Here is a 25713-nt window from a genome sequence, read left to right as displayed (position 1 = left end):
GTCAGCGCCGGCCGGATGCTGCACCGCGGGAGCGATCAGCACCATGGAGAGCGGGAGCGCGCACAGGTGAGTTAATCTCTAAGTGCAATCACGGGCCACGGAGAACGGAGCCCGGATTGCACTTAGACAACCCACGTGTGCCGTGATTCACGGCACACGCAGGGACATGTGCGTGTTTTACACTGATGTGTGAAACGGGCCTAAGACTGCAGTGGACTGAACCCTGATCGTGGGCATGAGAAGCTGCGGTCTTCTGCAGAGAGCACTCATTGGCCCCACAGGAGGAGACGCGCTGGGTCCTGGACACAGCGTGTCCTGATAGTGTGCACAAATGTGACGCCCTAGACTAGTCAGATCGTCCCAGGTAGTGACAAACAACACCACACCCCCCCTCCCGATTAGGTAACACCAGTCAAACTAAAAACCTTATCACCACCCTCCAGGTTTGATGTCCACATCAGGGGGCAGAGCCAGGCGGTTGGCTCCGCCCACCGAGGAGTTCACAGGCCTGGAGGCGGGAAAACAAAGAGAACAGTTCAAGTACAGGAGGAGAGCAGTCAATTTCACGGGCAGTCCTGTGTCCAGGCCTGCCAGTAGACTACCAGGTGGCTGGGTCAGAGCCCAGTCGCCATTGGCAAGGAGGCAGACGGTGGTGGCCGCCTGCAGGAGCTGGGATTACAGCCGGTGGAACCATAGGGACCGGGGCCGGGCGGTGGCCCGCCGATACCGAACCGGGGAACCGACTGGATACCGGAGCACCAGGCAGGGTACTCAGACCCAGTACAAAGCCCTGAACTGACAGGGCCGAGTTAAATCAACTGATTGCAGACTGGACTTAAGGACCTATCCCACACAAGCCCCGTTAGAAGACAACAGCCCAACCATACAGGGTAAAGCCACCGCCAAGGCATAGTGACCCAAAGGGCCAGCGTCTGCGGGCAAACGGGCTCCTACGGCATATACAAGTCAGGGAGCGGACTATCGGTGTCTAGGCACAGGAGTCAAATATTTACACACAAAGAGGTGCAGGAAAAAGGCGGAAACCACCAACCTATTCTGGGAGAAGCTGCAGCCGGCTGCGGGCCCCGTTCATCACTCCGATTGGTTTACCAGAGACTCCGGTGTCTTGTGTCAGAGTGAGTACACCAGTGCCTTCGGGCCCCGCACCGCACCGCAACACTTCACCCTGCACCCCGGCCCTCGCCAACCGGGCCCCGGGACCAACACCTCCTACCCACGGAGGGGTCAACACCTAGCTGCGCCATTATTACCTGGGAGCCCCCATACCTTCTCCGCAGTGGTGGTGTCTACAATCACCACAACTCGTGGGTGGCGTCACGAACTTACATCCCAAACCAAACGACCGCGGCCCCGGCCGTGGAACTCCTCACCCAAGTCCCCGCGTGTAACGCCAACTCCCTTGCAGAGAGACATGACCCCCGGGTCCGTAAGAGGCTCGAGCCACCACCCGCAGTACGAGCACGGATCCGAGCGGCTTGGCGGTCGCAGCCGAGCCCGCGGGGCGGTACACAAACATCAGAGGAAGCTTTGGCCCTCACTCCCCACAGTCCCTCCTCATACCCACTATTTGCTACTGTGGCGCACCTGAGAGTCAGTTGCCACAGAGCATTGTGTGTCGCCCCGGGATAAGGGGTACTCAGATCCGGGCCACGGGGTCACTTCTGTGGGTATCACGGTGGCGTGACCCGGTCTGTGATCCCAGGCTCCACAGTAAGAAGGGGATTAGGTAAGGGAGATTGTCTGTGACGCCACCCGTGGTGTGCGGTGAAGTAACGGAGCACCGCCGCTGCCGGTTAATGGATCCCGAGGATGGTGGTGGGCATTAAGGTGGTGATTTCCCTCCACGGGTAGGGTGTTGGTGTCCCGGGACCCCGGTGAGGTGGTGCAGGGAGGAGATGGAGACCGTCTGAGAGATGTGCGCCCGGTTGGACCGGGGGATGTTATTACTCACAGTTCGCTTTGCAAGGAAATTCACACAGAGTCAGGAATTAACCAGAAATTGCCGGTGTCCGTAGCCTTCGGTACGGAGGGTGTTGAAGTCCCACACACGGTGCAGCAGCCCCTGTTCTTTCCCTGCAGCCAGGTGCCTCTTTCTCCACTCTTTCTCTTTCTTTCCTCCTCAGCTGGGAACGGGGAGTCCACTCCCCTGCAGTGATCCGGGATCTCTTTCGATACCGGCGGGCCACTACCCTGCCCCGATCACCTCAAGTCCCTTCCTCACTAACAGCCTGTCCCGGCCCTTTTGGAGAACGCTTCTGTAGCAGCCCGGGAGCTACAACTCCGGGCTCCTCTCTTCTCCCTCTCCCCACACACTCTGCTCCAGCCCCTCCTCTGCTGCTCTGTTTTGCTCTTACACTGGGGGGGGAGGTGTCTGTCCTGCTGCACTGGTGTGGGATCAGGTTACCAAGGAGGAGAATGACCTGCTCTTTGCTGGATTTCTGCAGGTCTGTGACACCCTGGTTTTGCCAGGGCGTCACACATTGCATTTCATTGAAGGTGCAATGCTTGGACTTAGGTGATGAAGAAGTTAACCACTGGTGTTTGTTTCACTTGCACAAAACATCTAGCTATGAGTCACCACTTACACAGGAAGCTAGACAGTCTGGGGAATTCCCGGTCACCTTAGCAACGGGTTCCCGGCAGCCTGAGTCATCCCAAGGGTGGGGGCACTGAGTAAGTGAGCAAACACAAACAGTTTCTAGTTAGAACAGTCTGAGACAGCGAAGGAACAACAGGTCCCCTGGGGGGAGTGCTACACTCAGCTCCCCTCAGGGGGACTGCCCGGGATGTGTGGTTAGGAGCTATGTCGGGAAAGGAGGAGAGCGTGCCAGAACATCATGGAACTTGTAGTACCACGGCTATTATAGAGAGTGCTTCACAGAGCTTCTATAGCTATGACCGGCCAGACTGGAAGAGGGCGAGAGACAGAGGCGACCGGTGGAGATGGTGAGACATGGCAGCTGGGGGGGAGCCTAACCGCTTCCACAGTTGGGAACACCTTCATGGACTCTAACAAATCTACAGGGGATGGGGATTCCATGTCCCATTGCCCACTACCCACTTTCCCGGAGCAAAGTGACATATAGGATCCGGGGTCGGGTTTACAGCCAGGCCCCATGGCGAGGATCTGCGTCACCTGCATATGGGACGAGACACTTAACACGGACAGCGGAGTCCCCAAGATGCTTCAGGCCATGGGGAGACACCAGTTATTGTCTCTGATTCACCCGGGAACGACTGGAGTCCATCCATGGCGGCAGAAAGCAGCACCTACGGGGATTTTTAAGAACTGTGAGTAAAAACAACTTTGAACTGCAGCCCCGGTGTTGTCCCTGTCATTGCTGGCGCCGCCGCCCGCAATTTGGTGCCATCAGCTGTCCCCATCGTCCTGATCCTCCCTGGGGCTCGCTCCTGGGAGCTGGACTATCTGGGCTGCGTTAACATCAGGCCTGGAGGAGAGCAACATCTCGCAGCGATGGCCGATACCTGGCCGCGCACCACAGGTGGCACTGCAAAGCATCCCTAATTCCCATCCAACACCGCTCCTGGAAGAGGAAAAGTCGCAGGAAGGGTCCGCGGCAGAGGAGGCCGGGACCCCCCGTCATCGCTGCAACCGGTGACACACTTCCCAGGGACCCTTCACCCTCCTTCCATCCCCCTTTACACCGGACACCCAATAATTTGTCCTTTACATGTAGCCGACGGGGCCACGGAGCCGGGTCAGGCCAGTCACAGCAACCCCACAAAACCACTGGCCCAGTGACGAGTAACCCCTGAGGTGCTACACTACTCACACAAATAGTACGGTATTCGGGTTACTCGTTATATTGCGAGGTTTTTTTGTATTCACCTTGCGATATTCGTATGTCCCGCCCAGCAGATATGGCGCCTGATTTGCAGCCACTAAACATGCTGGGCTTCTTAACCAATCACAGTAATACTGAAGCCATCTTGGTTGTGGCATTACTGTGATTGATCGGCCACGCAGCGTCATAGGGTCTATAAAAGCCCTTCCATTGCCATTTTGCGCACATTGCATCCGGAACCAGCATTGTATGAGTATACGGATAGGGTGAGCAGCTGCTAGGGAGAGTGTTTATGCCTCTTAATAACACGAAAACCCTTTCCAGAGCTACCTGCGGTGTATAATTGGTCAGTGTAGTGTAGTGCAGGAAGGGAGAGACTTTCAAGTAAGGAGAGGTTACACTGTTCTTCCAGTGTTCTTATATGAACAGCTCTTGTCAAAGGCAGAGCTCTTTTTTTCCAGCACACAGAGTAGTGTCATTTTGTGCTGCCTCTTCTTTAAAGGCACTGGACCGTCTTCCTCCTCTGTTTTTGGGGTCACAGCTTGGCCTGTGCCATCCACATCAGCCAGAGTAATACGTTGCTTGTGGGCTTGCCAAATACAAAGTAGTATTACTAGCATTTTGTGCTGCCTGATACACTAAACGCATTATCAATGAGAGAGGGACCACCCGAAGGTATAACCAACAGCAGTCCCTCCAAAACGTATGTTACAGGACCACTTCAGGCGCCTCAGGTCAATGATCAACATTTTCACGGGCGCGTTTTAGCTGGCTTTTTAAAGTGCTGGGGAATAGCTAACTAGAAATTATGTATACATAGGTAAGGATGGTTGACCTCGGGGAGGTCAACATCCAACACCACGGAGACACCATCACATGTTTCTCAACGCAGTGACACTAGAACAAAGTACTAACTACGAGTATAGCGATTACGAATATTTCGGTACTTGCTCATCTCTACTACTGAGCCCTCCTCTTCCATATTCAGCTTCTTCATCATGACAGATCAGAATATCAGCTCTCCTCTCCAGATCACATCTCACCATCTGCGCACTTGACCTGCTCCCGTTCCACCTCATCCCCAACCTCTATTCAAATGATTTTTATTAGGTTTTGTAGTTAACAAATCTTGAAATCATGCGTTACAAAATTTAAGGACATATAGATAGTAAAGCAAGGTTAAGAAAATGCACATATTTTGACCCTCCAGTTTGTTAGTGTTGATACATCAAGCAGTATATTTTGTTGGTCAAATCAATTGCTTATGAATTAACTTTTTGCAAAACATAACTAAACAACAAATAAAATTAACAACTTCCTGACATGGATTCCGTAGACAGTCCAGCAAATTTGCGAGATCAGAAACATATAATTCTAGTGAGTTTTAGATCAGGGAGGTATCAAAGACTAGAGCTTCAAGCCTGGAATTATTAGTGAGCTTGTATTTCTCGAATATAGTTAGTGTTTCCTTAACATCAGTTGGGCTATATAGTCTGTCGGTGATTGGGCTCTGGCCATGGGTCCCATTTGGTGAGGTACTTTGAGTATTATTTTTTATGGCATAGTAGTACTCTAAAGTTTTATGTAGAGTTAGTTTCTCCTTAGCTTCTTGAATATTAGGAGCTTTCTCACTTTTCCATTTGGATGCAATGAGATTAGTGGACACTAGTAGAATATGTATTACTATGGGCCTAAAATGTTTAGATATCGCTTCAATGTTTAAGAGAAGAAGAACTAATTCTGGAGTTAGAGCTACATCTAGCTGTGTAATGGACCTTATAAGTGATTGAATGTCTGTCCAGAATTTCTTAATTTTTGGACACGACCAAAATATGTGAGTTATGTTGCCTGAATTTCCACAGTTTCTCCAGCATTTGTTTGAGGTATCTGGGTTAATTAAATGCAATTTATGGGGTGTGTAATACCAGCGGGTTATTATCTTATAATTGGTTTCTATAAGAGCAACGCAAGGTATATTTTTGTAGACTGTGGCCAATGACTTTTGAAATCTTTCTTCAAATTGATTTTCTGGGATTTTTAACTCGATTTTCCACTTTTCCAAGTGTTTTAAGTTAAGGAGATTTGTGTCTTCGTTATAAATTTGGTAGATATATTTGGTTTTCCAAGTGTTTTGATTATTTGGATTCTTTAAGAGAGCTGTGATGTTACTTGGAAGGTGGAAGGTGGTGCTAGGTTTCATGAATATTTTTTCTGTTATCTTCCAAGTTTTCTTATTTGACTTTGTTAGTTTGAATTCTTTTGCTAAGTCTTGGTAGGGTTTCAGCTTATCGTTATCGAGTATGTCTGAGATTAAGCATATTCCCTTGGATTTCCAGTCGTTGAGCTTTATTCTTGGTGAGAATGCAGAAAGCGTTTCGATCTTCATCCAACCTATTGATTCGGTGCCGTGTATTTTTCTAGAATGGGCTCCAAATTTCCTCCAAGTTATTATTGAGTTCCTGGTGATGACCTCCTTAGGTAGTCGCTTTTTAGAGTCGCATAGGTAGGCCACCACCAGGTCTCCAACTTTTTTGGACAGTAAGAATCTTCAAGTCCCACTCATGCAGGTTTATCATCTCTGTTCCAATATGTCTGGCTGCTTTTAATAGTCGTTGCTTGATAGTAGGCCATTATGTTTGGCATCCCCAACCCCCCATTGATTCTGTTTTTGTTTAGGGTAGATTTTGCTACTCGAGGTTTAGTTTTACCCCATACAAAAGATGTTAGTTGAGTTTGGAGTTTTTGTATAAGCTTCTTCTTGATTGGTAATGGGATAGTTCTGAATATATAAAGTAGCTTGGGAAGTTCCAGCATTTTGTATGTGTTTATTTTTCCTAACCAGGAAAGCTCTACTTTGGACAGATGTTGTAGATCTTTTTGGACGGTATTATAAATGTCAGTAATATTCTGGTTAGCGCAGTCCTTTGTGTTTTTTGTTAGTTTGATTCCTAAATAAGACATGCTGTCCACATTACACTGAAATATGATTGCCGATTGTAGGACGTTTAATAGATCCTGATCCAGATTGAGGTGCATAGCCTGGGTTTTATCCATATTGACCCTATATAATGAGACCCTTGAGATCTCTTTAAAAACTTCCAAGGTCTGTTTGACCGAGTTCAGTGGATCCGTTAGAGAGAGTAGGATGTCATCTGCGAAAAGTGACACTTTGAATTGTCTGTTATTAGCAGGGACGCCCCTAATCCGGCTGTCCATCCTGATCTTCTCCGCCAAGGGCTCAATGAAAAGATCGAACAATGACGGGGAAAGAGGACACCCCTGCCTTGTTCCATTCGAAAGGTTGATTTTACCCGAGAGGAGACTATTTGTTAAAATTCTTGCAGACAGGTTTGAGTAGAATGATTTTATAAAGTCTAATACCCTCCCATTGAAGCCATTTTTTTTTAAAGTTTGAAGTAAGTAGTTCCACTGAACCCGGTCAAATGCCTTCTCAGCATCAATTGTGATAAAGACTGTGGGAGTCTTAGTTTCCCCTGAGTGAGTGAGTGAGTAGGTTTAAGATTTGTCTGGTTAGCGTCTTCTGCTCCTCTGTTCGCAATGAACCCCACTTGATCTTTGTGTATAAGGTTCGGTACTATTTTTTGTAGTCTGGTGGCTAGGGTTTTTGCCAATATTTTCAGGTCAGAATTTAGGAGCGAGATGGGTCTATAGTTTCCAATGAGGTCTCTGTCATCCCCTCATCCCCAACCTCAATGGAGTCTTCATCCCAATTCTAACCCTTCTATTCAACCTATGACTAACAACTGGTGTCTTCCCCTCATGCTTTATACATTAATCCATCACACCCATCCTCAAAAAGCCCTCCCTTGACACATCCTCTGTGTCTGGCTATCACCCCATATCACTTCTTCCCTACGCCTCCACACTTCTGGAACAGCATGTCCATCTTGACATTTCTAAAACTGAACATGGACAAAACAGAAATTATTATTTTTCCTCCGTCTCACTCTACCACTCCACCTGACTTATCCATCAAACTCAATGGCTGCTCACTCTCCCCAGTCCATCATGCTCACTGCCTGGGGGTAACCCTCGACTCTTCCCTCTCCTTCAATCCATATATTCAAGCCACTTCCATCTCCTGCCGACTCCAACACAAAAATATTTTTCGGATCTGTACATTCTTTGACCAAGAATCTGCAAAAACACTAGTGCACGCCCTCATCATCTCTCGCCTGGACTACTGTAACCTCTTCCGCTGTGGCCTCCCTTTTAACGTTCTTACTCCCCTCCAATCTATCCTAAATTTTGCTGTCTGACTAATCCACCTGTCCCCCACTATTAATTGGCCTCTCCTCTCTGCCAATCTCTTCACTGGCTTCCCATTGCCCAAAGACTCGTACTATCTTCACACAGGGCCCTTTGCTGCATTTTTGCACCATTTTTAGCATGGTTTTTGCCTTGGTTTTATGCAAATACATGCTAATAAAATGCTGCTTTCACAGTCCCAGCAAAGCCTATGAGAGTGCAGAAATCTCATACACACACACACACACACACACACACAAAACAACTGTGATGTTTTCCCGACGGTATTGTAAATCGCTCTGGTTTTTTTTTTTTTGCTGCGTAGAATGAACATGTCCATTCTTTTTAGTGGTTTTGTTTTGGTTTTTCACCCTACTGATGGCCGGACTCGCAGATACCCTGGATTAGCGGGTCTAACCGAGTTAATAAAATACCCGGTTTCGGCCCGGAATTGATCCAGGGTATCTGACCGGACATATATGTCTATGGGGACCAGAAACCAGCACTTAAAAATGGTGGTAGAAAAGATACGGGATTGCACCAGGTGCGCTATACTTACCGAATCACCGCGCAGCTGTACGCTCCCGCACCTTCACTTCCCAGGCCGCTCATTACCTTCATTGCATATTAGAATGGTTTTTAACAGGGAGAAATGCAAAGTCATACATCTTGGCAACAATAATGAAAAGAGCATATACTGCAGCATTGGAGGAATACAGCTATCCAACAGCCTGTGTGAAAAAGACTTAGGTATACTAATAGATCCACAGACTGAACAACTGAGTCAACAGTGTGATGCAGCAGCAAAAAAGGCAAACACCATTCTAGGATGTATTAACAGAAGCATACAGTCTAGATCACGTGAAGTCATTATCCTCCTTTACTCCTCTTTGGTCAGACCTCATCTGGAATATTGTGTCCAGTTCTGGGCACCACATTTTATAAAAGACATCAAGAAACTGGAGCAAGTTCAGAGAAGAGTGACCAGAATGGTGACCGGTCTGCAAACCATGTCCTATGAGGAAGGGTTACAGGATTTAGGATTGTTTAGCTTGCAAAAGAGAAGACTGAGAGGAGACCTAATAGCTGTCTACAAATACAGTAATATAAAAAAGTTTGGGCACCCCTATTAATGTTAACCTTTTTTCTTTATAATAAATTGGGTTTTTGCAACAGCTATTTCAGTTTCATATATCTAATAACTAATGGACTGAGTAATATTTCTGGATTGAAATGAGGTTTATTGTACTAACAGAAAATGTGCAATCCGCATTTAAAGAAAAATTGACCGGTGCAAAAGTATGGTCATTCTTATCAATTTCTTGATTTGAACACTCCTAACTACTTTTTACTGACTTACTAAAGCACTAAATTGGTTTTGTAACCTCATTGAGCTTTGAACTTCATAGGCAGGTGTATCCAATCATGAGAAAAGGTATTTAAGGTGGCCACTTGCAAGTTGTTCTCCTATTTGAATCTCCTATGAAGAGTGGCATCATGGGCTCCTCAAAACAACTCTCAAATGATCTGAAAACAAAGATTATTCAACATAGTTGTTCGGGGGAAGGTACAAAAAGTTGTCTCAGAGATTTAAACTGTCAGTTTCCACTGTAAGGAACATAGTAAGGAAATGGAAGAACACAGGTACAGTTCTTGTTAAGCCCAGAAGTGGCAGGCCAAGAAAAATATCAGAAAGGCAGAGAAGAAGAATGGTGAGAACAGTCAAGGACATTCCACAGACCACCTCCAAAGACCTGCAGCTTCATCTTGCTGCAGATGGTGTCAATGTGCATCGGTCAACTACACAGCGCACGTTGCACAAGGAGAAGCTGTATGGGAGAGTGATGCAAAAGAAGCCGTTTCAGCAAGCACGCCACAAACAGAGTCGCCTGAGCTATGCAAAAGAACATTTGGACAAGCCAGTTACATTTTGGACGAAGGTCCTGTGGACTGATGAAACAAAGATTGAGTTGTTTGGTCATACAAAAAGGCGTTATGCATGGAGGCAAAAAAACACGGCATTCCAAGAAAAGCACTTGCTACCCACAGTAAAAATTGGTGGAGGTTCCATCATGCTTTGGGGCTGTGTGGCCAATGCCAGCACCGGGAATCTTGTTAAAGTTGAGGGTCGCATGGATTCAACTCAGTATCAGCAAATTCTTGACAAAAATGTGCAAGAATCAGTAACGAAGTTGAAGTTACACAGGGGATGGATATTTCAGCAAGACAATGATCCAAAACACCGCTCCAAATCTACTCAGGCATTCATGCAGAGGAACAATTACAATGTTCTGGAATGGCCATCCCAGTCCCCAGACCTGAATATCATTGAAAATCTGTGGGATGATGTGAAGCGGCTGTCCATGCTCGGCGACCATCAAACTTAACTGAACTTGAATTGTTTTGTAAACAGGAATGGTCAAATATACCTTCATCCAGGGTCCAGGAACTCATTAAAAGCTACAGGAAGCGACAAGAGGCTGTGATTTTTGCAAAAGGAGGATCTACAAAATATTAATGTCACTTTTATGTTGAGGTGCCCATACTTTTGCACCGGTCAAATTTTGTTTAAATGCGGATTCCACATTTTCTGTTAGTACAATAAACCTCATTTCAATCCAGAAATATTACTCAGTCCATCAGTTATTAGATATATGAAACTGAAATAGCTGTTGCAAAAACCCAAATTGTTATAAAGAAAAAAGGTTAACATTAATAGGGGGTGCACAAACTTTTTCATATGACTGTATCTTAAAGGCTGTCACACTGTAGAGGGATCAGTTTTGTTCTCATTTTCTTTAAAAAGAGGTTGGACGGACATCTGTCTGGGATGATTTAGTGAATTCTGCTTCGAGCATGGGGTTGGACTAGATGACCCAGGAAATCCATTTCAATTCTACCACTCAATGATTCTATGATTCTATGATTCTATTCACTGCTTTCCCCACCCACAGGCATCTGTGATGAGTTGCAGCCAAACGCGCTCCCAGCCAGTGTGACAGTGTCTGCCTTCAACCAATCACAGACCTGGTCTGCGGGTCTATCGTACAGTAAAAATAAATTTAAAAAAATATTGGTGTAGGGTCCCCCATATTATGATACCCAGCACAGATAAAGCACATAGGGACCCCATGCTGTTGTTTTTTTTTAATTATTTAAATAAATAATAAAAAAAAACAGTTTGCGGTCCCCCCCAACTTTGATACCCAGCCAAAATAAAGCCTGACAGCTGGTGACTGGTATTCTCAGACTGGGGAGACCCATGTTTATTGGGCTCCTGCCTCAGCCTAAAAATATCAGCCTGCAGCCGCCCAGGATTGTTGCATCCATTAGATGTGACAATACCAACACTTTACCCCCCTCTGCCCTTGTGCGATGGAAATTGGGGTAATAAGGGGTTAATAATAGCCCACAGCTGCCACTAAGCCCTAGGTTACTAATGACAGGCGTCTGAATCCCCCCTCCCCCCCATTACTAATCTGTAAGGGAAAAGAAATAAACACAAACACCAAAAAAATCCTTTATTTGGAATAAAATGGAAAAATAAACATCCTCTTTCACCACTTTATTAATCCCCAAAACACCCCTGCAGGTCCCACGTAATCATCATGAGGTCCAGCGATGATTCCAGCTCTGCTACATTACTGGAGGCAAAGCGCACGATCATGGCACATGAAGGATCTTCTGTTGTTTTTTAAATAGGATTTTTTTCCTCATTGACCCAAGAAAGATGAATAAAGACAAAATTATGGAGAAGATATTAAACCTGAGTCTAGAGATAATCTGCCATCTTACTGGAGAGGTGAGAGGTTCTGATGTCATCACATTACATCATTATCTATGGGAATAACAGAGGATATGACCGGGGAGGTGAGAGGTTCTGATGTCATCACATTACATCATTATCTATGGGAATAACAGAGGATATGACCGGGGAGGTGAGAGGCTCTGATGTCATCACATTACATCTTTATCTATGGGAATAACAGAGGATATGACCGGGGAGGTGAGAGGTTCTGATGTCATCACATTACATTATTATCTATGGGAATAACAGAGGATATGACCGGGGAGGTGAGAGGCTCTGATGTAACCACATTACATCATTATCTATGGGGATAACAGAGGATATGACCGGGGAGGTGAGAGGTTCTGATGTCATCACATTGCATCATTATCTATGGGAATAACAGAGGATATGACCGGGGAGGTGAGAGGCTCTGATGTAACCACATTACATCATTATCTATGGGGATAACAGAGGATATGACCGGGGAGGTGAGAGGTTCTGATGTCATCACATTACATCATTATCTATGGGAATAACAGAGGATATGACCGGGGAGGTGAGAGGTTCTGATGTCATCACATTACATCATTATCTATGGGAATAACAGAGGATATGACCGGGGAAGTGAGAGGTTCTGATGTCATCACATTACATCATTATCTAAGGGAATAACAAAGGATATGACCGGGGAGGTGAGAGGTTTTGATGTCATCACATTACATCATTATCTATGTGAATAACAGAGGATATGACCGAGGAGGTGAGAGGCTCTGATGTCATCACATTACATCATTATCTATGGGGATAACAGAGGATATGACCGGGGAGGTGAGAGGCTCTGATGTCATCACATTACATCATTATCTATGGGGATAACAGAGGATATGACCGGGGAGGTGAGAGGCTCTGATGTCATCACATTACATCCTTATCTATGGGAATAACAGAGGATATGACCGGGGAGGTGAGAGGTTCTGATGTCATCACATTACATCATTATCTATGGGAATAACAGAGGATATGACCGGGGAGGTGAGAGGTTCTGATGTCATCACATTACATCATTATCTATGGGGATAACAGAGGATATGACCAGGGAGGTGAGAGGCTCTGATGTCATCACATTACATCATTATCTATGGGGATAACAGAGGATATGACCGGGGAGGTGATGGACCCTGGAAATGTCTGTAGTGATATTATTAATGTCTCCACACTCAGGATTACACAGTAGTGAAGACCTCTAGTGATCGCTGTCAGGCCCCTGTGTGTGAAGGACGGGGAGGAACCCTGAGCCCAATCCCGGGGCCTCCACCTCACCCCCGGATACATGAGGACATCAATGACCAGAAGATCCTAGAACTCACCAACAAGATGCTGGAGCTGCTGACTGGAGAGGTGACACTGCTGGGAATGCTGGGACATTATACAGGACAGCACTGGAGGATTCTGGGTGATGACGGTATCATTGTGTTGTCAGGTTCCTATAAGGTGTCAGGACGTCACCGTCTATTTCTCCATGGAGGAGTGGGAGTATCTAGAAGGACACAAGGACCGGTACAAGGAGGTGATGATGGAGGAGCCCCAGCCCCGCACATCACCAGGTAATAGACAGGACTGAATACACCCGGCCTATAATTATTAGTGATGAGCGAGCATGCTTGTCACTACTCGGTACTCGCACAAGTATCACTGTAGTCGGGCTACTCGGCGGGGACCGAGTAATTTCGCGATACTCGTGCTGAACTCGTGGTCTTCATGTTGGCGCTCTTTTTACAGCCATCCCTTATGCAGGGATTGGCTGGCAGACCACTGCAATGCCACAGCCCTGTTACTTGTGGAATTGCAGTGATTGGCCGGCCCTCACAGCATGACCGTGCCTTTAGCCCGACACTTCCCCGCTCGGCTACGGCCCCTCCCGCACTCCACTCCGCGTGTATATATATATGCACGCTTACACACACACGCAGGTTTTTTTTTTTAATTTACAGTTTTATGGTTTCTACATGCTGCCGGGGATCATTTCAGAATAATACTCGGGTCTCCCATAGGATAACATTGGGCTCGGTGCTCGGGCCGAGTACACGAGTATTTTGAGATGCTCGGCCCGAGCCTCGAGCTCCCGAGCATTTTAGTACTCGCTCATCACTAATAATTATCTGTATGTAATAATGATGTCCGTCCTGTCTGTGTCTCCTGCAGGTCTCTCCAGTACGAGGACGACCCCAGAGAGATGTCCCGCTCCTCCTCCACAGGATCCTCAGGTAGATGGAGATCTCCCCTATGAGGTGTAGACGGCTGTGACCTCCTTGTGGTCAGTCTTGTTTTCTCCTCCAGTATTAGATGTTTTATACTTGTGTAATGAGAGTGGTGGAGACGGCAGGATCACAGCTGACCACAGACCTCACATGTCCCGATCTTATCTCCATTATTCCCGGGGACTTTTACAATATTTTGTTTTGTAGCTTTTGGATCCGGATAAAGATCTGAGCAATATTAATTCTCCAGAGAGAAATGTGAGGGGAGATCAGCGAAGTAACGAGGAGATTCCTACAGATCACCGCCCCGGTGAGTACAGACCTTTCCTATTATCCACTTTCAGGGCTGATGAAGTGTTTTTCCAATTATTTGACTAAGTGTTAAGTATACTTTGTGTATATATTTTTAATCCAGGACTTCTCTAACTAACCTAATGTCAAAACAAATGCATAAAAAAAATTATTTATTAAAAAATCTTGTTTTAAAGTTGTAGGAAAATACAGAATATGTAAGTAGTTGCAACAAAATGATCCATTTCCCTATTGAATTAGCAGAAGTTTGTTTTTTCCTCTCTCGTCTTTGCTGGGATTCTCAGTGAATTCTCTTTCGGCTATTTATCCATCTTGCTGAGATGCTGCAGGGACAGCAGCGTGTGTCCGCTCCTCTGAGTGTGTAGACCCCCCAGTGACTGCTCCTCTGGGTGTGTAGAACCTCCAGTGACTGCTCCTCTGGGTGTGTAGACCCCCCCAGTGACTGCTCCTCTGGGTGTGTAGACCCTCCAGTGACTGCTCCTCTGGGTGTGTAGACCCTACAGTGAGTGCTCTTCTGGGTGTGTAGACCCTACAGTGAGTGCTCTTCTGGGTGTGTAGACCCGCCAGTGAGTGCTCCTCGGGGCGTGTAGACCCTCCAGTGAGTGCTCCTCGGGGCGTGTAGACCCTCCAGTGAGTGCTCCTCTGGGCGTGTAGACCCTCCAGTGAGTGCCTCCTGAGTGTCATGTGTCACATTCTATTTGCTGAATATATATTTGTTAATAACCTTATATTATCAAAAACTGTATAACCATAAACCAGAATGAATGAAATGTTTTTACTTAGAGAATTTAAACATTTTCTTTTAATGGAACCATTGTTAAGGAGAATTCCACAGTTTCGGGGAAGATATCTCCTTCTTAACAGTGATTGCCTGCTAAATCTCAGATTGATGGTCACTGAGTGCCAGCAAAGGAATTGAGACCACATAGAAAATATCTGGTATAAACCCCTCTCAGTAAGAGCAGGTACACAAGTGATGTGCTTTATTTTTACAAGCCTTTTTTATAGAACAGTAATGGGTTAATCTCGTAGTAAAATTCCTAAGTATGCCATTAGCTATATTAAAAGCATATGCAGAAAGCCTGTGACGTTTATCCATTTTTTGGGACTTCCCCTCCAGCCCCTCCTGTGTTCCAACTCCATAACTTGCAAAGTCTTCGTAACGTACCAGATATAGCTGGCAATTGTTATCAATATTTTCATTCTGTTCCTGTGTTTCACGATATCAGCTGCTGACCTTGGTGTAGACATGCTTACAGGCTCTTCTTACTCATATAGCAAAATAAGCTTAGTTATAGAAAAAGCATATAGAAAAATATATTTCTTCGTCGCTCCATTGGGAGACCCAGACGATTGGGTGTATAGCTACTGCCTCCGGAGGCCACACAAAGCATTACACTAAAAAGTGTAAGGCCCCTCCCCTTCTGGCTATACACCCCCAGTGGGATCACTGGCTCACCAGTTTTCAAGCTTTGTGCGAAGGAGGCTGACATCCATGCATAGCTCCACTGTTTAGTCAGCAGTAGCTGCTGACTATATCGGATGGAAGAAAAGAGGGCCCATATAGGGCCCCCAGCATGCTCCCTTCTCACCACACTTGCGGTTTGTAAGGTTGAGGTACCTATTGCTGGTACGGAGGCTGGAGCCCACATGCTGCTTTCCTTCCACATCCCCCTGAGGGGCTCTGAGGAAGTGGGATCTTACCGGCCCCAAAGCCCTGAGGCCGGGCTCCATCCACAGACCCATTGAACCTGCTGGATACGGAGCTGGGTACCGTTCAGGGACATGGCCCTGCACCATTCAGGTACTCTGTGTCCCCGTACACACAGGCACAGCACACTCCAGACTTGCTTTTACGGCGGCGGCGCTTATAAATCCAGTTCCCGGCTTTTGCGGCCTAGCTCCGCTTCGTTCCCGCCCCCACCCTGTCAATCAGGGTAGGGGAGAGACGCTGTACAATCAACAGCGCAGAGGGCTGGAGCCTTATTTACATGCTCCAGCCCTCTCACTGGACACTGTGGGACGCCGGTTTCCCGCTCTGACTTGGGGCACGCCCACGGCCCGCCCCTACTCACACGAGCTGGAGAAGGACGCCGGCAGCCATTACTGCAGGCCGAGCTGAGAGAACGGACTCTGGGCAACCAGGCACAGGACTGGGGCGACCACACACCCGCTTATAGGCGGGCGGTAAGCGGCACCTGAAGTGCTGACCCCACTAAATACCGCAGTTTGTCCATTTGTATTTTATGCTTACACTGCATAGGTCGCTATTTTTGCCTATATGCCATCTCAGATGGCGACACATCAGCAGCAGGAAAGCAGGTGTGCTAAGGCACAGGCTTTCTATGCTGTTTTTATCTGAGGCACAAAAAAGCCTCAGAGCAATGCTGCTTGTATTGCAGGTGCTGCAGTGTTAATTTGTACTTATGCTTGTATGCTATACATTGCACTGTATGATCGCTATTCTAGGCTATATTCCCCTAGATGGCTAGTCTACAGCAGCAGAAAAGCAGGGGTGCCATGGCACAGGCTTTCTATGCTGCTTGTATTGCATGTGCGGCAGTGTTCATTTGTACTTTCTGCTTGTATGATATACATTGCACTGTACGGTCGCCATTCTTGGCTCTATACTCCTAGATGGCTAGTCGGCAGCAGCATATAAGCAACACAGGCTTTCGATGCTGTTTTTACTGCATGTGATACTGTTCCACGGCACTGAACCCCATTGTGTGCAATGCTCCCCTGTAGCACTTGGTCAGCCGGGGTCTCTCCTAGACGTGGCCAAAGGAACCACCTGTCAACCCTGTCCAAGGACAGGGACGGAGTTGCAGTTTCGGCTGATATATTGTCATGGGATAGAGACTTGCAGTCCAGACAGGCCATGCGCAATCTGGTTCATTGCTCCCTGGCCACCCTCATTTGGAATAAAATCGGTGCTCCGGGGGGGGTCCCAGGAGGCTCTCTGTATGATGAGGCAGACGTAGCTCATCAGGACTTTGATCCTGACACCGCTCTCAATCCGGATACACCGGATGGTGACGCCATAAGGAATGATCCTATAGCGTCCATCAAGGGAATGTTGGATCTTTCTCCCTCAGCTCCCCCAGCGGAGGAGTCAGCTTCACAGCAGGAGAAGTCCCATTCCAGTAGCTCAAACGTATATTGAGTTTTTTTCTGGCCACGCTGAATTCAGAGAATCAGTCCAGGAACACCACGCTTACCAGATAAGCGTTTTCTCCAAACGTATTAAGGATACACGTTATCCCTTTCCCCCTGACGTGGTCAAGCGCTGGACCCAGGGTCCATAGGTGGATTCTCCAATCTCCAGGCTTGCGGCTAGAGCCATAGTTGCAGTGGAGATGGGACTTCACTTAAAGATGCCATTGACTGACAGATGGACTCTGGTTGCAATCTGTCTATGAGGCTATCGGCGTGTCGGTTGCTCCGGCATTCACAGCCGTATGGGCACCCTAAGCTTTCAGCTGTTCTTGCGCAGCTGGTCTTGAGCATATGTACATCTGTGCCGCAGGGGCGTCCGTCACCTCGCAATGTCTGCATTGCGACTTACCCTATTAATGCTGTCCTGGAAGGACAGTCGAGGTTTCGGTCCTTCCCAGGCTCGGGCAGGTCCCAGTTGTCCTCGTCCAAAAGGGCTGAAAAGCCTCAGAGGGGCTCAGCTTCCGGCCGGGCTCAATCACGCCCAAGGAAGGCAGACGGAGGAACCGCTACCAAGGCGGTCTCCTCATGACTCTTAGCTCTCTCTCTCTCTCCGCATCCGCGGTTGATGGCAGACTCGCTCGCCTTTGGCGACATTTAGCTGCCACAGGTCACAGACCGGTGGGTGAGGGACATTGTGCCCACGTGCACAGGACAGAGTTCTGTTCTCGTCTTCCGACTCGATTCTTCAGACCGTCCCCACCTCCCCACCGAGCCGAGGCTCTTCTGCAGGCAGAAAGAGTGGTAATCCCTGTTCCTCTTCAGGAACAAGACACGGTTTTCCTCCAATCTGGTGGTGGTGCCAAAAAAGGATGGCTCTTTCAGTTTCGTTCTGGACCTAAAACTGCTCAACAAGCACGTGGAGGCCAGGCGGTTCCGGATGAAACCCTCCGCTCCGTCATTGCCTCAATGTCTCAAGGAAATTTCCTAGCATCAATAGACATCAAAGATGCTTATCTCCACGTGCCGATTGCTACAGAGCACCAATGTTTTCTACGTTTCGTGATAGGTGACGACCATCTTCAGTCCGTACCTCTGCCATTCGGTCTGGCGACAGCCCCACGGGTGTTCACCAAGGTCATGGCGGCAGGGGTAGCAGTCTTGCACTCACAGGGACACTCTGTGATCCCTTACTTGGACGATCTACTTGGCAAGGCACCCTCTCAAGAGGCATGCCAACTCAGCCTGAATGTTGCGCTGGAGACTCTCCAGACGTTCGGGTGGATCATCAACTTCTCAAAGCCAAACCTGTCACCGACCCAATCACTGACGTATCTTGGCATGGAGTTTCATACCCTCTAAGCGCTAGTGAAGCTTCCGCTGGACAAGCAGCGGTCACTACAGTCTGGGGTGCAGACTCTCCTTCAAGGTCAGTCGCACTCCTTAAGACGCCTCATGCACTTCCTCGGGAAGATGATGGCGGCAATGGAGGCGGTTCCGTTTACGCAGTTTCATCTGCGTCCACTTCAATGGAACATTCTCCGCCAATGGGACGGGAAGTCAACATCCCTGAACAGGAAAGTATCCCTTTCACAGACGGCCAAGGACTCTCTGTAATGGTGGCTTCTTCCCACCTCATTATCACAGGGAAGATCCTTCCTACCACCGTCTTGGGCGGTGGTCACGACAGACGCGAGTCTGTCAGGGTGGGGAGCAGTTTTTTCTCCACCACAGGGCTCAGGGTACGTGGACTCAGCAGGAGTCCACCCTTCAGATCAATGTTCTGGAAATCAGAGCAGTGTATCTTGCCCTACTAGCCTTCCAGCAGTGGCTGGAAGGAAGGCAGATCCGAATTCAGTCGGACAACTCCACAGCGGTGGCATACATCAACCTCCAAGGGGGGACACGCAGTCGGCAAGCCTTCCAGGAAGTCCGGCGGATTCTGAGGTGGGTGGAAGCCACGGCCTCCACCATATCCGCAGTTCACATCCCCGGCGTAAAAAATTGGGAAGCAGACTTCCTCAGTCGCCAGGGCATGGACGCAGGGGAATGGTCCCTTCGCCCGGACGTGTTTCAGGAAATCTGTCGCCGATGGAGAAGGCCGGACGTCGACCTAATGGCGTCCCGGCACAACAACAAGGTCCCAACCTTCATGGCACGGTCTCGCGATCAAAGAGCTCTGGCGGCAGACGCCCTAGTGCAAGATTGGTCGCAGTTCCGGCTCCCTTATGTGTTTCCACCTCTGGCACTCTTGCCCAGAGTGCTACGCAAGATCAGATCCGATTGCAGCCGCGTCATACTCGTCGCCCCAGACTGGCCGAGAAGGGCGTGGTATCCGGATCTGTGGCATCTCACGGTCGGCCAACCGTGGGCACTACCAGACCGACCAGACTTACTGTCCCAAGGGCCGTTTTTCCATCGGAATTCTGCGGCCCTGAACCTGACTGTGTGGCCATTGAGTCCTGGATCCTAGCGTCTTCAGGATTATCCCAAGGGGTCGTTGCCACCATGAGACAGGCTAGGAAGCCCACGTCCGCTAAAATCTACCACAGAACGTGGAGGATATTCTTATCCTGGTGCTCTGCTCAGGGAGTGTCTCCCTGGCCATTTGCATTGCCTACCTTTCTATCTTTCCTGCAATCTGGGTTAGAAAAAAGGTTTGTCGCTCGGCTCCCTTAAAGGTCAGGTCTCGGCGCTATCCGTCTTTTTTCCGAGGCGTTTGGCACGCCTTCCTAAGGTGCGCACGTTCCTACAGGGGGTTTGCCATATCGTACCCCCGTACAAGCGGCCGTTAGATCTATGGGATCTGAACAGGGTACTAGTTGCCCTCCAGAAGCCGCCCTTCGAGCCTCTGAGGGAGGTTTCACTTTCTAGACTATCACAGAAAGTGGCTTTTCTGGTAGCGATCACATCTCTTCGGAGAGTGTCTGAGCTGGCAGCGCTGTCATCCAAGGCTCCCTTCCTGGTCTTCCACCAGGACAAGGTAGTGCTGCGCCCCATTCAGGAGTTTCTCCCGAAGGTGGTATCCTCTTTTCATCTTAATCAGGATATCTCTTTGCCTTCGTTTTGTCCTCATGCAGTTCATCGGTATGAGAAGGATTTACATTTGTTAGATCTGGTGAGAGCACTCAGAATCTACATTTCCCGCACGGCGCCCTTGCGCCATTCGGATGCACTCTTTGTCCTTGTCGCTGGTAAGCGCAAAGGGTCGCAGGCTTCTAAGGCCACCCTGGCTCGATGGATCAAAGAACCAATTCTTGAAGCCTACCGTTCTGCTGGGCTTCCGGTTCCATCAGGGCTGAAGGCCCATTCTACCAGAGCCGTGGGTGCGTCCTGGGCATTGCGACACCAGGCTACGGCTCAACAGGTGTGCCAGGCAGCTACCTGGTCGAGTCTGCACACTTTCACCAAACATTATCAGGTGCATACCTATGCTTCGGCGGACGCCAGCCTAGGTAGAAGAGTCCTGCAGGCGGCAGTTGCCTCCCTATAGGGGAGGGCTGTCTTGCAGCTCTATCATGAGGTATTCTTTACCCACCCAGGGACAGCTTTTGGACGTCCCAATCGTCTGGGTCTCCCAATGGAGCGACGAAGAAGAAGGGAATTTTGTTACTTACCGTAAATTCCTTTTCTTCTAGCTCCTATTGGGAGACCCAGCACCCGCCCTGTTGTCCTTCGGGATTTTTGGGTTTTTTCTGGTACACATGTTGTTCATGTTGAACGGTTTTTCAGTTCTCCGATGTTACTCGGAGTGAATTTGTTTAAACCAGTTATTGGCTTTCCTCCTTCTTGCTTTTGCACTAAAACTGGTGAGCCAGTGATCCCACTGGGGGTGTATAGCCAGAAGGGGAGGGGCCTTACACTTTTTAGTGTAATGCTTTGTGTGGCCTCCGGAGGCAGTAGCTATACACCCAATCGTCTGGGTCTCCCAATAGGAGCTAGAAGAAAAGGAATTTACGGTAAGTAACAAAATTCCCTTCATTGTATTTTCACAGTAAAAAAAAGCACATGGAGAAATATATTGTATTCTCACACCATCTCATCACCAATCATATTTAAAGGGAACCTGTCACCTGAAATTTCGCTATTAAACTAAAAGAATCCCCTTCTGCAGCTCCTGGGCTGCATTATAGAAAGGTTCATCTTGCTACTGGCCCCCCTTTCATACCTAAATAAACACTTTATAAAATCTTACCTTTGGTATGCTAATGTGGTTTTATGGTCACAGGGGCGGGCTGTATTGCGTCCGTTATTTTTCCCTCTTGCCGCTGTTCGCCGTCCCCCAGTGTTGATTGACAGATGACGCCGCCGCTCTTATGTTACTCAGTGCTCCTGAAGTCTCGCGCATGCCCAGTGGCAGTATCGCGGGACTGAGCACAGTTCAAATTTCGAGCGCCGGTGGTCGTATTGCGCAGGCGTGAGATTATGGGCGGGTACTTGAATGACGCTGGTGATGACAGTCATCACTAGCGTCATTCAAGTACCCGCCCATAATCTCACCTGCGCAATACGATCACCGGCGCCGACAGAGAGAGCAGTAATACAAGGAAATGTGCAGTACAATAAATAAAAGTGCACTAAAGAGCTGCACTGTTCCTCACCGGTGATCGTATTGCGCAGGCGCGAGATTATGGGCGGGTACTTGAATGACGCTGGTGATGACAGTCATCACCAGCGTCATTCAAGTACCCGCCCATAATCTCGCGCCTGCGCAATACGATCACCGGCGCTCGAAATTTGAACTGTGCTCAGTCCCGCGATACTACCACTGGGTATGCGCGAGACTTCTGGAGCACTGAGTAACATAAGAGCGGCGGCGTCATCTGTCAATCAACACTGGGGGACGGCGAACAGCGGCAAGAGTGAGGAATAACGGACGCAATACAGCCCGCCCCTGTGACCATGAAACCACATTAGCATACCAAAGGTAAGATTTTATAAAGTGTTTATTTAGGTATGAAAGGGGGGCCAGTAGCAAGATGAACCTTTCTAGAATGCAGCCCAGGAGCTGCAGAAGGGGATTCTTTTAGTTTAATAGCGAAATTTCAGGTGATAGGTTCCCTTTAATGAAGTAATATTCTTATACTAGACATTACTTTTATTAAATATTGATATTTTCTTAATTGAGATATTATTATTTTTTTTTTAATAACAGCTGTCTTGTAGCTTACCAAGGGGGCGCAAGGAGTGGGGTCATGATAGGATGTCCGGGGTCCAGCAATTTAATCCTGATATTGGGGGTGGGATTCTTGAGCGATTCTTCTACTGACGTCATTTCATCAATGAATGTGCAGGATACAAGTTTAATAATAGGAAAAACTATTATTATATTTTGATTTTCTTCTAGGAGAGAAAATGTAGAGATTTATTTTTATTTTCTTTTTAATCACAGGAGACTAAAATATAACAAATATTTGCTTCATTGTTCATTTCTGTTGCTCACTCTTCCATCTTATAGAGTATTTATGGAAGAAAAGGGGCTGTAAAGAATTGATTGTTCCTGCACTGGTTGGAATTTACAAAATTTGTTTTATTCTTTTGACAGATGATTCTGGCTTTATACTGAATAAATATGAAGAGCAAGTCATTATCCCATATATACCTTCAGTCCTTCACATCACAGATCTATCATCTGCTGCTTCTAAACAATCTCCTGATTCAACGCAGAATGTTCAGCAAAATAAAAGTCACAAGAGGGATGTTCAACAACAAAGAGCTCACACAGGGGAGAAGCCATACTCATGTACAGAATGTAGAAAATGTTTTACTTGGAAATCACAGCTTGATATGCATCTAAAAACTCACACAGGGGAAAAGTCATTTTCATGTTCAGAATGTGGGAAATGTTTTATTCGGAAATCACACCTTGTTTTACATCTGAAAACTCACACCGGGGAGAAGCCATTTTCATGTTCAGAATGTGGGAAATGTTTTATTCGAAAATCACAGCTTGATGTACATCTAAAAACTCACACAGGGGAAAAGCCATTTTCATGTTCAGAATGTGGGAAATGTTTTATTCGTAAATCACAGCTTGTTGTACATCTAAATACTCACACTGGGGAGAAGCCATTTTCATGTTCAGAATGTGGGAAATGTTTTATTCAGAAATCACAGCTTGTTGTACATCTAAAAACTCACACAGGGGAGAAGCCATTTTTATGTTCAGAATGTGGGAAATGTTTTTTTTGGAAATCAAAGCTTCTTGTACATCTAAAAACTCACACAGGGGAGAAGCCATTTTCATGTTCAGAATGTGGGAAATGTTTCATTTGGAAATCACAGATTGTTGAACATCTAAAAACTCACACGGGGGAGTAGTCAATTTCATGTTCAGAATGTGGGAGATGCTATGCTCTCCAATCCGCTTTTGTTAGAGACATGCAAAGTCACACAAGGGAGATACCTTTTCTATGCTTAGAATATGGGAAATGTTTTAGCAGTAAATCAGCTCTCGCTGAACACATAAAAATTCACACAGGGGAGAAGCCATATTCATGTTCAGAATGTGAGAAATGTTTTACCAAGAAAACAAATCTTGTTAGACCTCAAAGAATTCACACAGGGGCAAAAGCCATTTTCATATTCAGAATGTTGAAAATGTTTTATCCAGTAATCAGATCTTCTTAAACATCTGAAAATTCACACAGGGTAAAAGTCATTTTCATGTTCTCTATGTGAAAAGTGTTATCAGCAAAAGTAATTTCTGATTTGGACAAGAAAATTGTCATGACTTACTCCTGGCTCAGCTGCAGCTGAGCCTTTTCTTAGTCTAAATGGGGCTTTACACACTGCGACATCGCTAATGCGGAGTCGTTGGGGTCACGGAATTTGTGACGCACATCCGGCCGCATTAGCGATGCCGTTGCGTGTGACACCAATGAGCGATTTTGCATCGTCGCAAAAACGTGCAAAATCGCTCATCGGTGACATGGGGGTCGATTCTCAATTATCGTTACTGCAGCAGTAACGAAGTTGTTTCTCGTTGCTGCGGTAGCACACATCGCTATGTGTGACGCCGCAGGAACGAGGAAGCTCTCCTTACCTGCCTCCCGGCCGCTATGAGGAAGGAAGGAGGTGGGCGGGATGTTACGTCCTGCTCATCTCCGCCCCTCCGCTTCTATTGGGCGGCCGCTCAGTGACGTCGCTGTGACGCCTCACGGACTGCCCCCTTAGAAAGGAGGCGGTTCGCTGGTCACAGCGACGTCGCCGGGCAGGTAAGTATGTGTGACGGGTCTGGGCAATGTTGTGCGGCACGGGCAGCGATTTGCCCGTGTCGCACAACAGATGGGGGCGGGTACCCACTCTAGCGATATCGGTACCGATATCGCTAGTGTGTAACGCGGCCTTTAGTTTCACATCTCTGGTACAGGTCATGTTAGGGGTTAATCCTTCCTGCCTTGTTCTGGAGGTCAGGCCACTATATTATGGCACTGCTTCTCTGGAACTATGCCAGTGATATTTCCGGCTTTGCTGCATTCTGCTTATGAGTGACCTGTTGTCTGCTCTGCCCCCTCCTAACCTCCGTGTTCACCTGACCTGTTGTTAGCCTCTGTTCTCTGTTCCCGTCCTGTTAGTGTCTCTCCCGCTGTCTCCGTGTTCGTTTCTCGTCTGCTTACCTTGATTCCATTCCTGTCCTCTTCCCATTATTCCCCGCTTCTGAGTTCTGACTTGCCGGCTACCGACTCCTTGCTTCCACCTGACTACGTTTTGACTTTGCTCCTGTGTATTTACAAGACCTCCTGTTGTGATCTGGCATTCTGACGATTCTACTGCCATCTGGCCGGCTTGACTAGTTTTACCTCTGCTCATACATTTTCTCCACTCTACCACCCTCTAGTGGTTTACATGCTAACTATCTTCTCAGGTAGTTTCAGGAATCTTCTCTGTACCACATTACTGCGCTGTACTGCTTTACGACATCCTAGAGTACAGCGTGACAAAAATACACAGAAAAAACATATTTATAACGTAAATCTTTTAGGCCTAAAACACACTTCCGCAAAAATACATACGTGTCTTACGGTCCGTTTTCCGTTTTTTAGGGGCGTTTCTCCGGTACGTATGGCAACCGTGTGATGGCGTATGCGAGCCGTGTGTG

General features: G+C 47.5%; 1 protein-coding gene across 2 annotated transcripts in view; it reads left to right on the top strand.

The window, feature by feature from the left end:
• Positions 1 to 25713, top strand: part of LOC142257597 (uncharacterized) — a 1260196-nt gene that overhangs the window by 109965 nt on the left and 1124518 nt on the right. For both annotated transcript variants that reach the window (XM_075329744.1, XM_075329737.1), the window contains exons 6-8: positions 13108 to 13284; positions 13367 to 13490; positions 14089 to 14150. In XM_075329744.1, coding sequence (XP_075185859.1) covers positions 13108 to 13284; positions 13367 to 13490; positions 14089 to 14150 — 363 coding nt within the window. The remainder of the gene's footprint in view (positions 1 to 13107; positions 13285 to 13366; positions 13491 to 14088; positions 14151 to 25713) is intronic.

The sequence above is a fragment of the Anomaloglossus baeobatrachus genome, chromosome 1, assembly GCF_048569485.1.
Source record: "Anomaloglossus baeobatrachus isolate aAnoBae1 chromosome 1, aAnoBae1.hap1, whole genome shotgun sequence".
NCBI classification, from domain to species: Eukaryota; Metazoa; Chordata; class Amphibia; order Anura; family Aromobatidae; genus Anomaloglossus; species Anomaloglossus baeobatrachus.
The sequence above is the reverse complement of the archived record's forward strand: the minus strand, read 5'-3'. Positions and strand labels throughout refer to the sequence as shown.